The sequence below is a fragment of the Dendropsophus ebraccatus genome, chromosome 5, assembly GCF_027789765.1.
Source record: "Dendropsophus ebraccatus isolate aDenEbr1 chromosome 5, aDenEbr1.pat, whole genome shotgun sequence".
Lineage (NCBI taxonomy): Eukaryota > Metazoa > Chordata > Amphibia > Anura > Hylidae > Dendropsophus > Dendropsophus ebraccatus.
The window spans coordinates 66068341-66085790 of NC_091458.1; the positions used below are offsets into that span (position 1 = coordinate 66068341).

General features: G+C 42.1%; 1 protein-coding gene across 2 annotated transcripts in view; it reads left to right on the plus strand.

Annotated features, from left to right (window-relative positions):
• GLS2 (glutaminase 2) overlaps positions 1 to 17450 on the plus strand; it is a 79293-nt gene that overhangs the window by 12470 nt on the left and 49373 nt on the right. For both annotated transcript variants that reach the window (XM_069970457.1, XM_069970458.1), the window contains exons 2-4: positions 3194 to 3290; positions 8046 to 8167; positions 9384 to 9513. In XM_069970457.1, the coding sequence (XP_069826558.1) occupies positions 3194 to 3290; positions 8046 to 8167; positions 9384 to 9513 (349 nt within the window). The remainder of the gene's footprint in view (positions 1 to 3193; positions 3291 to 8045; positions 8168 to 9383; positions 9514 to 17450) is intronic.

Below are 17450 nucleotides of genomic sequence, written 5' to 3' on the forward strand. Positions count from 1 at the left end.
GATATCACTTTGAAATGTACTGTACCACCTAACGTAAATGAGGAAAGCACAAACTAGTGACAGAAATACTGAACAGAATGGTGTTTTACTGCCAATCAACAGCTGTAGGCCAGAGGGAGTTGGTGCTCATAAATATCTGGGACTACTGAGCCAATGCACATAATGGAAAGGACTAGTGTGCCCTGTCATTGTTATTCAGGAAGATATCTCCTGATCAGCTGCACAAAACAATGTAAGTAATGGATCATTCCATTCAGCTTCTCTGTGACTCTTATGGTACTTTTACACGGTGCGATAATTCGCCCGATCGCACGATTAACAATTTTGAATGAACGTTGTTTTTTTTATAACGATCAGCGTTCAGACGGAACGATACATCGTACGGAAAATTCGCTATGCGATCGTTTTGCGATCGTTTAAGCCTATCTCACACATAGGTGAAATCGCTGAAAGAATGTTTACACGGAACGATCTGTGAATTTTTTGCAAACGATCAACGATGATTTGAGAACATGTTGAAAGATCAAAATGAACGATTTTTTGCTCGTCGTTTGATCATTCGCTGCGTTTACACATACAGTTATCGTTCGAATTTGACCATTATCGTGCAAAAACGAACAATCAATCGTCCCGTGTAAAAGGACCATTAGACAGGGCAGCATAAACCTACTGACAGAGCCTCTTTAACATTGTTGCACACCAAGAACAAAGTTGGCAACAGTATTCCCAAATAATGTTGACTTGGCCTCCATATTCCCCAAATCTGATTTCACTTGAGAATCTGTGTGATGTGATGGAAAAGAAAACTCAATAGATTGATGATAGACCCACTGTGCACCTTTCAGGAGAATCTGCATGGTGACAAATAATAGGATGCCTTTAAAGGTCCTGTGAACTCTATGTCTGATGGGTCAGAGCTGATTTGGTAGCATGAGGTGGGCCTGCACAATACTGGGCAATGTAGACAATCACATGTTTCTTATGCATCAGGTTTTCCACACCCCAAGGCCTTTTTATATTGATTTGTACCACAAAAGTGAAAAAACATTTCCAGTACAGTGCATATTGTACATTCATATCTCAGTTCTGTTCTTTTTCAGAGGTATTTTGTGATTTATTGCATAATTGCTGAAACAATGGCGTCATAAGCTGACTATAGAAAAATGATCTTTCTGGCTGTCAGACATTCATTATTAATACTCAAACGTGCAAATGATGAATAATCAATGAACAACTCAATAACAGACAATCTGTCAACATTTATATCTATTTTTATTGCAATTTTTAAATACAAAACCAGAAAGGAATTTAAGAGAGGATATGTTAGTCTATCCTTTTTATTTGTCCTTCATTGATGATCAGTCCCTTACTTTGTATTACTTTGTGGTGAAATAAAAGGTGTTGTTGCAAAGTACAATTGGTCCTGCAAAAAACAAGCTTTTATGGCTTTGTCGATGGGCAAAATAAAAGAGTTATGGCTTTATGAAGAAAGAAAAAAATTAACCGTATCAACCTTTTGATGAATGACTAGTAAGAAGTCCCATAAAGAAGATGCAGCCTAATGACTTAAGTAGCATACTCCAATATAAAGAAGAATTGCTTAATAACATTTGGCAACTTTGGCCCAATAAAGGTGCCCTTACACAGTGCAGATTTGTTGCCATTTTGCTTTTTTGTTATGTAGCTTGGAAGCTAAAACCAGATGTGGATCATAATGAATTAGATTAAATAAAGAACAGATACTACTTTTACTCTTTTTTTTTTTTTTAATCCACTCCACACTAGGAGTGTGAGTATCAGTAGCATCTGTTCTATATTTTACCTAGTTCATTATGATCCACACCAGCTAAATTTGGGGAAAAATGTATCAAAATTGCATTGTGTAAAAGAAGCCAAAGAAGTTGCTGGGACAGAGGTACGTTTGTTTAAAAAAATTCCCTCCTTGTTTCCTGGAGCATTATATCAGTTGTCCATTTATTAACTTAAGCTAGTTTCACACCATGATTCTGCTGTCTAATGCACAGATATGTCAGCACCTTATCAGAATTGGGTGCCAACGTATCTATGCATGCACTGGCATGGACCCTATTTACTGCTATGGCCTGAACGTAGTCAGTTAGTGACTACGTTCTGTCATTTTCTGCACTTTCTGAAAACTACAAGTTTTCACTCTGACCCAAAATCATGGTTTGCTGCACCACACCAAAAAAGTACAAGTCTTACAAATACACTTCATTATTGTAGGTCCTGAAATTGGCTTAGCTATAAAAAGAACCCCCCTAAAAGCTGATAAAATACATGCACACACAAACACCAATTATCCTTACAATTAAAAGGATGAATTGTGTATAAGGTGTGCAATGTTTTATTTCTGTAGGAGAAATCCATTGCTTATCCACGTCAGAAATCGTCAGGGCATAGCAGTCACCAGTCCATAACTCTCATATGACAAATGTTTGTTCTGTGAATGCTAGCTGCTCTATCTATCATCAGTTGAATCCCCACCGCCCTGTAGCCTTACTACCCTGCATACCTGCCAACTAGAAAAAATGTTTTTACGATGAGAACAAGTTTTTTCCAAGGTGAAGCTTCAGCTGTGTCACAAGTTATTGCTACATGGTTCCGAGGCTGTAAAATAAATACAAGCTTAAAAGTAAAATGCAGGTTAGTCCAAAAGGTAAATAAATGCCAAACTATTTCTCACAAAAACATGCTATTATAAGATTTTGCTGTATGTCAGAATAAGAACGGAAATAACAACATTTCTGCCAATTTCCAGTTAGATAACACTTTGCCAAAGTTGAATTTTTTTCTGTTCCTATAAGGCAGGTACAGCTCTAGTCATAAACAGGTCAATAAAGCTTGATTTACTCTGTTGCCTTAAAGATTTTCTAGTTTTTCCTATTGTCTATTAGATATGTCACATTGTTTATCTGAGGTTATGTTGTGTTTATATCTTTGTAGGTGTTAACAAGTCTATTTTATGTGTCACTGTATAGTGTGCCAAGAACTATGTGTAAAATGGACATTGACCTCCAATTTCATCCAACGTTTATTGTCTTTAGAGTGATAGAATGCAAATACTATTTTATTATGTGTAATGTCCTCGATATAGTAAAGTGCTGGTGGATTTGTGTAAATTTGAAACATGGAGTAAGTGTTTTTTTTTTTTTCTTGTCTCCTTTCATTTCAGAATTACATGCAACACTGTGCTACAACGTCTAACCAACCTTCTCTTCTACACAATTTCTGAAGGACAGGAACGACTTCCAGTCAACAAATTTATTAATGTAAGACAAGAATAAAAAAGAGATTCTATTATACTTCCAAGACTAACACGGGGGCTTATAAAAACAGGATCATTTTCAGTTATTCCATTGACATCCACATACTTATGTATTAGTGTCTGATATATGTCCAACATATGTCTATGACAGATGCTACTTAGCTACTGTATATAGTGTCCCATGTTAAAAACTTTGTATGTATGGTATATGTTTATTGGATTCAGCTCAGTGTAATAGTGCAGATGTGTATACTAATCTATTCAGCAACCCTGATAGATACGACCTAAATAGATGCCAAATTTACATTGTTTTGTCAAGCACCACGGGTCTATTTATACACTAGCTTTCCTTGTGCATACGGTGAACGCGCACCGTGAAATCAGCCTTATATAAATGTGTCAGGTGGCATGAGGAAAAGTCCAAACTGAGATCACTGCTGGTGCAGTACTCATGGGAATGGTTCAGATGGGGGTGACTGAATAGTTTGCCTTTATTGCAACATTCACCTTGCAAAAATGTATCCTGAAATGTTTCCAGACAGATCAACAATCCCTATGTAGACCCTGCTTCAGCTCTTTGAGCACTGTTGTTAGTTTTTGTGGGAATTAGTAGCTGGCTACTGACTTTTTATTAACTCCCAGCATTCCCAGAACGGTCAGCCAGAATGCAACACCTATCAAAACAGTTCCCTAAACATGTATGTAATCTGCAAGCCGAGAGGCAAAACATGCTGTTGTGCTATGTTTCCAAACAACAATTCATATTTGTGGAACAATGCATGTGTTTTCTGCTCCCCAAGACCATTTACTATGCTCACAAATCCAATCTTATTGAGTTAAATCAGAAATACACTCTGTTCACACAAAGAAGTCTCAGGTCACTTCTTCAATATTCCATGAATATTGTATTAGGCAAAAAACAAATTAAAATGGAGTTCAAAAACATGTAAAAACCCGTATTTTTCAGCTTTCTTTTTTTCCCTACAGTGTTACTATAACCTTAGGGTAGGTCCCACATAGCAGAAATGCTTTATTTTTCTCAGCATAATTTCTGTGAAAAAAATGTACAGTATTTACAGTAACAGCAAAGTAGGTGAGGTGTTTTTCTTGGGGGGTGAGTGACAATTTGACACAATTTTAATACATTTAGGGGCAGATGCATCAATAGCCGCCTCTTTTGCGCCACACCTATTTAAAAATTTCATGGGTTTGCGCTGCTGGATTTATGAAGAGACGCATGAATCCAGCAGAGGCTGCTGCATAGCAGACTAAAAAGTCTACGCCAGCTCCAGGCATTAGATACTGGGCCACATGAAAGGTTGGTGTATAAAATAAGGGTGCTGGGACTATAGGAAAATACAGTATATGTAAATGGTTAAGTGACTGGCTAAGTAATATGAAACAGAGGGTATAGGGGAATAGAGCATCTTAGTTATGATGATAGATTAAAAGAATTAAATTTGTTTAGTCTGGAGAAGAGACGTTTAAGGGGAGATATGATTAATTTATTTAAATATATAAATGGCCCCTACAAGAGATATGGGGAAAAGATGTTCCAGGTAAAACCCCCTCAAAGGGGGGGCACTGCCTCTGCCTGGAGAAAAAAAGGTTCAATCTCCGGAGGCGACAAGCCTTCTTTACAATGAGAACTGTGAATCTGTGGAACAGTCTACCACAGGATCTGGTCACAGCATATAGAACCTATCCTCATCTGTTCCCTTCCCTGTATCCATCCCCTCCTTGTAATCATCTGGGCGGCTCCCCACCCGTGTCTAGTCACCACACTCTGCCTGTCAGCGCGTTACGCTGGAATGATTGACAGGCAGAGAGGTCTGTTACTGGCCTCTCTGCCTGTCAATCATCCCGCCGAGCACGCTGACAGGCAGAGCACTGTGACTAGACACGGACGGAGAGCCGCCCAGATGACTACTTCCCCGCCCGTGTCTGTCATGAGCCGGGGGAATAAAAGTCATTTTTTACCCGGTATTAAGCTCCTGCTGCAGCCATGGCCGGTATGTGCCGCGGCTGTTGCAGGAGCTTTATACATTGCTCCAGGGAAACATATCAGCCCAAATGGGCTGATTGGTTCCCTTTAAGGGAATGGATGGGTTACAGGTTATCAATCTTTGGGTTATTTACTCTAGAAAAAAGATCTGATTACAATGTACAAATATATGAATGGACAGTACAGAGATCTTTCTAGTGATCTTTTTACACCTAGGCCTGTAACCGTGACAAGGGGGCATTCTCTATGTCTAGAGGAAAGAAGGTTTCGCCACCAGCACAGATGCAGATTCTTTTCTGTAAGAGCAGTGGAACACTCTGAAACCCTCTGCCACATGATGGCTGATTCACTAAATAAGTTCAAGAGAGGCCTGGATTATTTTATCGATACATATAATATTACAAGTTATGGGCACTAGATTTCATGTTCTAGGACGTTGATCCACAGATTATTCTGGATACCATAGTGGAGTTGGGAAGGAATTTTTTTTTCCTGTGATGGAGCAATTGGCATCTGCCTCATACGGGTTTTTGCCTTCCCCTGGATCAACACAGTAGGGTTATAGGTTAAACCTGAAGTACCCTTGTCTTTGTTTCAACTTTCATACTATGTGATTATGAGCTAACATAGATTTTTAGCCTAATATTTGGCTAATCGCAGCATAAATGTTAAGCTTTGCACACAGGGAGGACATGCCAGGTAGGTCCTTTTGCAAAAAATTGTGGTTAAGTGCAGACATTGATGCACCTGCTCTATAAAGTCTTGTGATTTTTGCTGCACAAAAATGTAATTTCACCTCAAATCCAAATATTTAAACATAATTTATGTTATTTATTTAATTAGCACCGAACCACATTGTAGAGTATCCAATGTAGAAATAATTTTGGATATATTCACCACAGGAAATCTACAGGTAAAATCGACAGAGTATAAGCAGTAAGTTTTGACATTCACTTTTAGGCTATGATCACACAACGTAAATCAAATTATTAATCACGGCCGTTGTTGCCAATTTGCAACATAGCCATGATTAATCATTTACTTACATTCATTCATGCGCCCCAATTTGAATTCAACTGCAGTTAAGATCATGTGGCCGTTACTGCAGTACCGGCTGGGATGATTCAATTTGGGTCTTCAATGACGAGATCTTTCAGATTAGGCCATGTAAGACTAGGGCATATAGGCAAACAGAAAAGTGTATGACTAGGGGTGTTTTCGTAAGTCATGCACTGATGGTCCTTGGCAGGGTTGGATGAGCCTGCTAATATATTCTCTAGGTTGTAGAGTCTTCGGTCTTACTGTCATAATTGGGTCTTTTCTTACCTCAGTCAAGATTGCCAGTAGTGGTGTTAGAGTGATCTTAACAGTATGCTCACCCTATTAATCCTGTGGTTTTTGCTTCTTTCATAGAAAATTTGTCTAACCATTGATTGATATACACCCTGGTCTTTAGTCATCCTTTTCCTGCCATTTGTGTCTTCAAGTGTAACCCATAACCCATCTTCTGAGGTCTTCTGAAAGTTTTTTACATCATGGCAGTATTCACATTAACTAGCCTTCCTTTTTTTTTTTTTTTCTTTATTAAGCTTACCACTTATAACAAAACACGTTAAAATTTACATTGGGGTTTTTTCTCATGTATATTACTACAGTGCCTACCCCACCTGTGGTAGAAGATAAGGTTTTAACACCCTTATAACAAAAAAAAAAGTACAAAAAACATACCCCATCCCCTTCCCCATATTTTCCACAGTTTCACAACTATCCCGCGAAGAAGGGCAGACCTGGGTCAGCATGGCTCCTTGCTCTCTAACGTCCTATTTGATATGCCTTATTAACTAGCCTTCCTTGAGAAGAACAACTTTGTTAGTAAGGACACTTTTGTCAGTCAGCTCTTGTAGAAGGGGTTATCCCACAATCAGAGGTTATCTTCTATTCGCAAGGGCTAGCTAGCTGATTGGTGGAGGTCCAACCGCTGGTGCCCCCAATCAATTGTGAGAATGGAGTTGAAATATTCCCCCAGAATGAATGAAGCGCATCATACATGGGCATCAGCATTCCATACATTCCTGGATCTACTGATTATTCAAGTCAATGGATAACCCCTTTAAAACAGGTACTCTATACCATTTACATAGCTGCAGATATGGGCAGATACTGTATCTGATAGGGAGATAAAAAAAATGATACCTATCTCTTAGTGTAAAGCTGTTACCAAAGCTATAAAATCATGTTTTCTTTCCAAGGTCAGGTGTCATACCAGTCATGCTAAGATTCAGTATAAACGTCTCCTCCCTCCCTTGACCTTCCCTGTTTGGCTTCCTACACTGTCCTGAGTCCTGAACATCAATTATGCAAGGCCTGGAGGGGTGGTGGATCTATAACACTTGAGCTTAGAAAGAAAGCATTATTTTCTAACTTTACTAACAGTCGCCAGGTAAGACAAAAGTATCATGCATTTTATCTCCCTATTAGTTTCCTGCCCATGTCTGCAACTCTGATGATATAGAGCTGACAGATTCCCTTTAATACAAGATTAAATGTACACTGATGCAAAAATCTTTCCTCTTCACTGGTCATTGTAATGCCTGAAGCTTTAAAAATTGGTCAATAAAATAAAAAATTGTGTAATGACCAGAAACATAAACTTAAAATTGCCACAACAACTAAAAGGTATTAAAAGAACCTTGACTAATGTTGCAGTATTGTTATTCTTCATTGTAATATCTGACTTAATGTTAATCATTATAGACACTAAAATTGAATGGACTGCTTTCAACGGACCCCAGGCTAAAAGACTGTATGGACATGCTGCGTTATACGGTACAGGAGTCAATGATGGGAGCATCGATGGACTTGGAAATTTTTCAAAAGTAATCTACTTATATTATTACTTATAAACTGATCATAGTTTACATATCCTAACCTTAAAGTGTCACTGTCGTTGTAACTTTCAAAATCTAAATCAACAGTAGATGTGATATAAAGCAAGTTTGCAATTTACATTTATTATTTTTATTGTTGTTATCATGCTGTAAAACAAAGCTGAACTTACCAGAAATCCAGGTCCAGTCTCCTGAAGGCAGATTTTCTGACTTGTGCTGGTTGTAAAAAACAGACTAAACACAGGAATTCCAGCCAGTACAGAGAGTCACAGCTCAATGTGTCCATCAATCACATGACTGCCTTCTCTCTGTGAGCGCTCAGATGGCCTGGGATACACAGGACTTCCTGTTTTCTGACTCATTGAGAAAAAAAGAGCCAGAAAACAGGAAGTGCCATGTTTTTAATGATAACTAAAAAAAAAAAAAATGAATGTAAATTGCAAACTTGCTTTATATCACATCTACTGTTGGTTTAGAGTTTGAAAGTTATAACGACAGTGACACTTTAAAAATGGGATACAGAGGAATTTGTGAACAAAAATGGATTGCAAGACACAGCTATGTGATTCAAGCCGACCATAGACAACAATATTTCAAAATAATGTTATATATTATAATGATAATTGTTTTGTGTATAATACTAGAATTAATCATTTCTTGTCGATATAAGCCTGTCCTATGAGTCAAAACACTTATTGATAATGTTTCAAAGTTTGTTATGGTCTTTAGTTGTAAAAGCAGCTTGTAGGGTCTCATGGGGCAATTATCAGCCAATCAGGCCCTGTGTAACAGACCCATCGATTATCTAGTGAACAATGAAATTCATAATCGTTGGCCACACATCTCCTTGTGTAATAGGGGATTCACGGAGGATGAATGATAAAAGTGATTGATTGTGTGGCTGCCTGTGCACTAATGTATGGAGACATACATTGAGTGGGTATACTACTAACATGCAAGGAGCCTATTACACATTTTGAAAACCTGCAAGTATTTCCTATTTGTGAGTACTACGTTCACACATATGGAACTGTTTCTACCAGAACATGTATGGTCAGCTTAAGGTAATGTTTTTCCAATTTTTTAACCATACACTTCATTATGGGTTACTAAAATAATAACATGCAAACTGTGCCATAAATTAATTATCGGACTGTAATTTTATATAACTGTAAAATATTTTCCCTTTATATTTTTCCTGCAGATGTGTTCAGAGTAACATTGTTCTACTGACACAAGTTGTGTGCAAGAAGTGTGTTATTCCAGATTTTGAGCAGTTCACATTAAACATAAACCAGCTGTATGATGGCGCGCGGCGTATAAAGGAAGGGGAGGTGAGAACTTATAATACTTTGAGATCTAAAATATATACATTGATGTTACGATGAAAATACAACTAATCTATGTAACAGTGCACATTAAATAAGCCAAGTACAGAATAAATCCATTTTAAGGAGATACTCCAGAGGAAAAAAAATTTATTTAAATCAACTGGTGTCAGAAAGAGCCAGAGATTTGTAATTTACTTCTATGAAAAAAAAAATCTCCAGTCTTCCAGTACTTATCAGCTGCTGTATACCCTGCAGGAAGTGGTGTATTCTTTTCAGTTTGACACAGTGCTCTCCGCTGCTACCTCTGTCCATGTCAGGAACCAGGGCCGCCGATAGGGCAGTACAAGTGGTACTGCCGTATGGGGCCCGGACCCTAAGAGACATGAGGGGGGGGCGCCGGGCCCGCCGGCCGCCTCCCCCCCGTCCGCTACGCTAGGGGGGCCCGCACGGCCCCCCTTGCCACTTGTTTTTGAGCATCCCGAGAAGCTGCGGCCGCGCAGCTTCTCGGGATGCACTGATCGCTTCGATGTTCCGCTCACTGTGCGGAACATTAAAGCGATCAGAATACAGGAGCAGGACCTGTCAGCGTCCTCCTCCTGTATTCCCTCCCATAGGCTGCCGGCACTTCATACCAGCAGCCTATGGGAGGCCGGGCCGTGACCTCTCTGGCAGGCGTGATAACATGCCTGCCGGAAGTCCCGTCCCTGCGGCTCGCAAGATAGAGCCCGAAGAGGAGGAAGAGCTGCTGCCTGCAGCCACAGCCCGGATTAGGTGAGTAGGATGTTTTTTTTTTTATGGGCACCTCTGGGGGCATTATTAGTATATGGGGGCACCTCTGGGGGCATTATTAGTATATGGGGGCACCTCTGGGGGCATTATTAGTGTATGGGGGCACCTCTGGGGGCATTATTAGTGTATAGGGGCACCTCTGGGGGCATTATTAGTATATGGGGGCACCTCTGGGGGCATTATTAGTGTATGGGGCACCTCTGGGGGCATTATTAGTGTATGGGGCACCTCTGGGGGCATTATTAGTATATGGGGGCACCTCTGGGGGCATTATTAGTGTATGGGGGCACCTCTGGGGGCATTATTAGTGTATGGGGGCACCTCTGGGGGCATTATTAGTGCATAGGGGCACCTCTGGGGGCATTATTAGCTCATGGGGGTACCTCTGGGGGCATTATTAGTATATGGGGGCACCTCTGGGGGCATTATTAGTGTATGGGGCACCTCTGGGGGCATTATTAGTGTATGGGGGCACCTCTGGGGGCATTATTAGTATATGGGGGCACCTCTGGGGGCATTATTAGTGTATGGGGGCCTTATTAGTGTATGGGGGCACCTCTGGGGGCATTATTAGTGTATGGGGCACCTCTGGGGGCATTATTAGTGTATGGGGGCACGTCTGGGGGCATTATTAGTATATGGGGGCACCTCTGGGGCATTATTAGTGTATGGGGGCACCTCTGGGGGCATTATTAGTGTATGGGGGCATTATTAGTGTATGGGGGCACCTCTGGGGGCATTATTAGTGTATGGGGGCACCTCTGGGGGCATTATTAGCTCATGGGGGTACCTCTGGGGGCCTTATTAGTATATGGGGGCACCTCTGGGGGCATTATTAGTGTATGGGGCACCTCTGGGGGCATTATTAGTGTATGGGGGCACCTCTGGGGGCATTATTAGTATATGGGGGCACCTCTGGGGGCATTATTAGTGTATGGGGGCCTTATTAGTGTATGGGGGCACCTCTGGGGGCATTATTAGTGTATGGGGCACCTCTGGGGGCATTATTAGTGTATGGGGGCACCTCTGGGGGCATTATTAGTATATGGGGGCACCTCTGGGGGCATTATTAGTGTATGGGGGCACCTCTGGGGGCATTATTAGTGTATGGGGGCATTATTAGTGTATGGGGGCACCTCTGGGGGCATTATTAGTGTATGGGGGCACCTCTGGGGGCATTATTAGCTCATGGGGGCACCTCTGGGGGCATTATTAGTATATGGGGGCACCTCTGGGGGCATTATTAGTTCATGGGGGCACCTCTGGGGGCATTATTAGTATATGGGGGCACCTCTGGGGGCATTATTAGTTCATGGGGGCACCTCCGGGGGCATTATTAGTATATGGAGGCACCTCTGGGGGCATTATTAGTGTATGGGGGCACCTCTGGGGGCATTATTAGTATATGGGGGCACCTCTGGGGGCATTATTAGCTCATGGGGGCACCTCTGGGGGCATTATTAACTCATGGGGGCATCTCTGGGGGCATTATTAGTGTATTAGGGGCCACCTCTGGGGGCATTATTAGCTCATGGGGGTACCTCTGGGGGCATTATTAGTTCATGGGGGCACAGCAGGGAATCCTACATACAGGGGGCACAGCAGGGGATCCTACATACAGGGGGCATCCCACATTCCTACTCGCTTTACTGCACATAACACCAAACAGCGCAGTTACTATGGGAACCTACAGTAGGGAAAAAGGAAAGGAAGCTGCTAGAAATTTGTCTCGCAGGTTCTGAAAAGATGAAACATATCTGGAAGAAATCATTATGGCGGACTGGGCCGGATGGAGAGGAAAAGGGAAAGTGACGCCTCAGATCAAAGAAGACGTCACCTGTGAGTCACTGTATGGCACTTTTCTTATTTTGTAGAACATCATTTAGTAGGGGCGCCCCGAGGTGACAGCTACTACATTATCTGTACTCAGAGATATCACTGTGTTATCTCTGGTGTTACATAGGACTGCAGGTGACATCTACATTATCTGTACTCAGAGATATCACTGTGTTATCTGTTGTGTTACATAGGACTGCAGGTGACTACTACATTATCTGTACTCAGAGATATCACTGTGTTATCTGTGGTGTTACATAGGACTGCAGGTGACAGCTACTACATTATCTGTACTCAGAGATATCACTGTGTTATCTGTGGTGTTACATAGGACTGCAGGTGACAGCTACTACATTATCTTTACTCAGAGATATCACTGTGTTATCTGTGCTGTTACATAGGACTGCAGGTGGCATCTACATTATCTGTACTCAGAGATATCACTGTGTTATCTGTGCTGTTACATAGGACTGCAGGAGACTACTACATTATCTGTACTCAGAGGGATATCACTGTGTTATCTGTGCTGTTACATAGGACTGCAGGTGACATCTACTACATGATCTATACTCAGAGATATCACTGTGTTATCTGTGCTGTTACATAGGACTGCAGGTGAAATCTACTACATTATCTGTACTCAGAGATACCACTGTGTTATGTGGTGTTACATAGGACTGCAGGTGATATCAGGTGATTTCTCCAGGTTGCAGAAGTTCAAACTTCATCGTGCCCTGCTGACAGTTTATTATGGGAGTTTTGCAGCATTTGGCTCTCCAGGTTGCAGCACTACAACCCCCATCGTTTCCAACTGGCAGTTTGTGATGAGAGCTGTAGTTTTTCAGCTGGAGAGTCAAAGATTGGAATACAATGATTAGACAATGACACAGTACAGTCCATTAATTATAGGGGGCAATAGTGCAGTACATGAGGTGGAGGCAGTGACAGTGCATTAGAACATGGTGTACATTAGAGTAATTGGATATAACGTTAGATATGACTTTGCCTGATCGGGTGAGATGGGGGGGCCCCAACCTAACATTTTGCACCAGGGCCCATCAGCCTTTAGCTACGCCCCTGGGTACAGCTGTCAGGGGCCCGAGCTCAAACAAGGATCCAGGGGGGTCCGGCCATCCAGCCTCCCTGCATACAGGCTCCTGACAGCTGTACCGCACAGGCAGGAAGCAGTAGAGACACAGGGCCCCCTCCCCCGCCCCTCACTATCTCCTCTTCCTGCTTTCACTTGTGCTGGGATGTCGGAGAAGGAGGGGGAGGGGCGGGGAGCCGCTGTGTGAGGAGAGGGACTGCAGCACCTGGGACCTGGAGCTTCCCTGGTCAGAGTAAGTGTGTGTCTGTGTGTTTATATATACATGTGTGCTGGTGTCTGTGTATTTATATATACATGTGTGCTGGTGTCTGTGTGTTTATATATACATGTGTACTGGTGTGTGTATACATGTGTGCTCGTGTCTGTATGTGTGTATACATGTGTGCTGGTGTCTGTATGTGTGTATACATGTGTGCTGGTGTCTGTATATGTGTATACATGTGTGCTGGTGTCTGTATGTCTGTATACATGTGTGCTGGTGTCTGTATTCATGTGTGCTGGTGTCTGTATTCATGTGTGCTGGTGTCTGTATACATGTGTGCTGGTGTCTGTATGTGTGTATACATGTGTGCTGGTGTCTGTATACATGTGTGCTGGTGTCTGTATGTCTGTATACATGTGTGCTGGTGTCTGTATACATGTGTGCTGGTGTCTGTATGTGTGTATACATGTGTGCTGGTGTCTGTATACATGTGTGCTGGTGTCTGTATACATGTGTGCTGGTGTCTGTGTGTGAGATCAATTCTAGAGAACTGGCTCATATACCCCATTTTCCCCAGTGGCTTAAAATGTAACCTCTGTTATACAGTTATAAAATTGTAGAACCTAAATGTGAACAAGGTGCAATTCAAATAGACACTTACTTGTATAGCTGCCTCTTGTGCTCTGTATGCAGTGCATTATATTCACCCTTGCAATGTACAATTTATAGCGTGTCTACAAGTCCAGCGGGGCTCATTATGATGGAGACTAAAACTTATACAAGAGTGGGGTAGGGGTTCCCCTGTATTCAGAATGCTGTTGAGTGCTAGGCAATGCCCCGTCTGGGATTATTGAATTTCGAGGGTCTATGCAGAGCAGGATAAAGACACCTCTGCTGCACAAACAGGATCTCCTAGAAAGCGTTCTCACCGCCATGTATTCGCTATCACTGGCTTTGTAATTGCTCACTAACATGGAACAGCCTCATTATATTAGCCTTATCAACATATTCTATGTTAGTGAGCATACCGGGGGGGAGGGGGGAATATTGGTGAACATATACAAATCAAACAGCCCCCCAGACCCTCGAAATTCAATAACCCCAAACGGGGCATTGCCTAGTACTCAACAGCATTCTGAATACAGGGGAACCCCTACCCCACTCTTGTATAAGTTTTAGTCTCCATCATAATGAGCCCCGCTGGGCTTGTAGACACGCTATAAATTGTACGTTGCAAGGGTGAATATAATGCACTGCATACAGAGCACAAGAGGCAGCTATACAAGTAAGTGTCTGTATGGTGACATTTAAATTGCACCTTGTTCACATTTAGTTTCTACAATTTTATAACTGTATAACAGAGGTTACATTTTAAGCCACTGGGGAAAATGGGGTATGTGAGCCAGTTCTCTAGAATTGATCTGAACCAAATTATACCTCCCAGCAAGGCGTGGGTCGAACACACAATTTTTGTTTTATTAATGTGGGGGGCCCAGACACTTTGGTTGTATGGGGCCCCGAAATTCCTGATGGCGGCCCTGTCAGGAACTGTCCAGAGCAGTAGCAAATCCTCATAGAGAACCCCTCCTGCTCTCTAGACTGGAAAGAATACACAACTTTCTGCAGGACATACAGCAGCTGGTGAGTACTAGAATACTTAAGATTTTTAATAGAAGTAAATTACAAATCTCTGGCACTTTCTGGCACCAGTTGATTTTTTCTTTTCTTGATAGAGTACCCCTATAATCCATCATGCACAAACCACATAAAAGGATGGATACATGATAAACCATTAACACTGGTAGTTAATTCTACACGTAAAGGGAATGTATCATCAGAAAATATTAATATTTAAATATTGCAGTTTTCACCCTGGCTATTAAAGGGGTAGTGCGGCGGTAAAGAATTATTGACAGAATAACACACATTACAAAGTTATACAACTTTGTAATGTATGTTATGTCTGTGAATGGACCCCTTCCCCGTGTCCCACCACCCCCACCCGTGTACCTGGAAGTGTGGTGCGCTATACATACCTGTTACGTGCCGACTCGTCTCCGATCTTCAGTCTGCGATGTCATCTTCGGACGGCCTGGCCGAATCCCTCCGAGCGTCCTGAGTGCCGGCCGCCCTCTGCAGCGTCATCGGCTGCTCAGCCGCGATTGGCTGTGCATAACTGTGCTCAGCCAATCGCGGCTGAGCATCTAAAGACGTCCAAAGACGACATCGCAGACTGAAGATCGGAGGCGAGTCGGCACGTGACAGGTATGTATAGCGCACCACACTTCCGGGTACACGGGTGGGGGTGGTGGGACACGGGGAAGGGGGCCATTCACAGACATAACATACATTACAAAGTTGTATAACTTTGTAATGTGTGTTATTCTGTCAATAATTCTTTACCGCCGCACTACCCCTTTAAGCCTAATACTAAGCTGACACTTCCTATTCTGGAGATACAGAAAAGGAGCCCAGTCACAAAATCATTTGTTCAGTTGACAACCAAACATTCATGTGTTGTCAATGACAGACAAACAGCTCTGGTGGTAACTTATCTCTCTGAGAACAAAAGGGAGGGTAGGATGTAATCCAAAATGCTTAACCCTTCTTTCTCCTGATATCATCTGTCAGGGGAGAGTGTGCAGACCCCAATGCACATTAGGATGACAGTTGGCATTCGGCTGACTTTTACCTGAAGTGTATGGGAACTTTTATTTTGTAAACTCATAAAAACTTTATTGCTAAGAACTTCATTGCTATCTACTACAATTAAAACAGAGAAAATATTTACCTGTAGATTATATAGTACCAAACAAGGTTATCAGCAGATAAGATTACATGCTTCTCTTGACTTGAAAGTGAGCAACATATTATATCATAAGGAGCTGTTTTCAGACAGTATCTGTGTATATGTTTGTCATGTGTGAATAACCTGGAAAAAAGACTAGTTTCCTGGAATAAAAAGAAAAGACCACTCCAATTTCTTGGGCCTTAATCAGAGATGTACAGCAATTGATTACCGGTGGCTGACAAAGTTGGATGCAGCCCTAGGGAGTCCTGGAAAACATAGATACAGTCTTTTGATGGCCATACCTGCCACTGTCATCAGGTCCGGCAGTCTGTATAGTGTGCATGGGGCTCTCCTGACCTTCCACTGACAGATGATATTGGTGGAGATAGGGGTTGGGTGCAGTGTCGGACTGGGGTACCTTGGCCCACCAGGGAAATTGATTCTTGGGGCCCACCCAATATATAAAGACATAATCAGCGCCAAACCTTTCACGTTAGTACAGCGACTTTGCATGGAGCTGTGTATGTGACCAGCAATGCTAGTGCACTGCCAGTCACTTATACAGTTGTTACTGATTTATGCAGTTGTGGTAAAACTGCACCACTTATGTAGAAACTTTAATGAAATTCCAACAATATTGCTGTAAAAACACATAAAAAATGTCATGTGTGAACACAGCCTCAGAAGATGAAGGAAAAAATGACCATCTAGTCTGCTCCTCTATTACAATCTCCAGCAGAGGAGACCCATGACGGTTTATTCTAGCCTCACCATAAGGTGTTGGGCTGGAATAAGACTTTAAAGGACCATCATGAAAGGCATATCAGTGGTCAGCGTGTAAACCTGGCTTTAAGATGTAATCTGCCATTTTATACATCTACTAGTAGAAGAGAGAACACCATGCGGCGCACATAGCGTATTACTGCAGAACAAATGTGTGTAAGTGGCTAAACCTGCTGCTCACCTTGGGCGATCATGCTACAAGCCCAACACCGCCAGTCACTTTAGCGGTGGTTTGTACACCTTGATGCCGCTTGCAGCCCTTTCAACGGAACCAGGAGACTTGGTACAATAATTCAGCAGCGAAGACAGCAGCAAAGTAGTCAAAAATCTTGTGACTTTATTCACTCCCTCTTGTGCAATGTTTTGCCTTACTCAGAGCTAAAACGAAACATCGCGCTAGAGGGTGTGAATAAAATCACAAGAATTTTTAC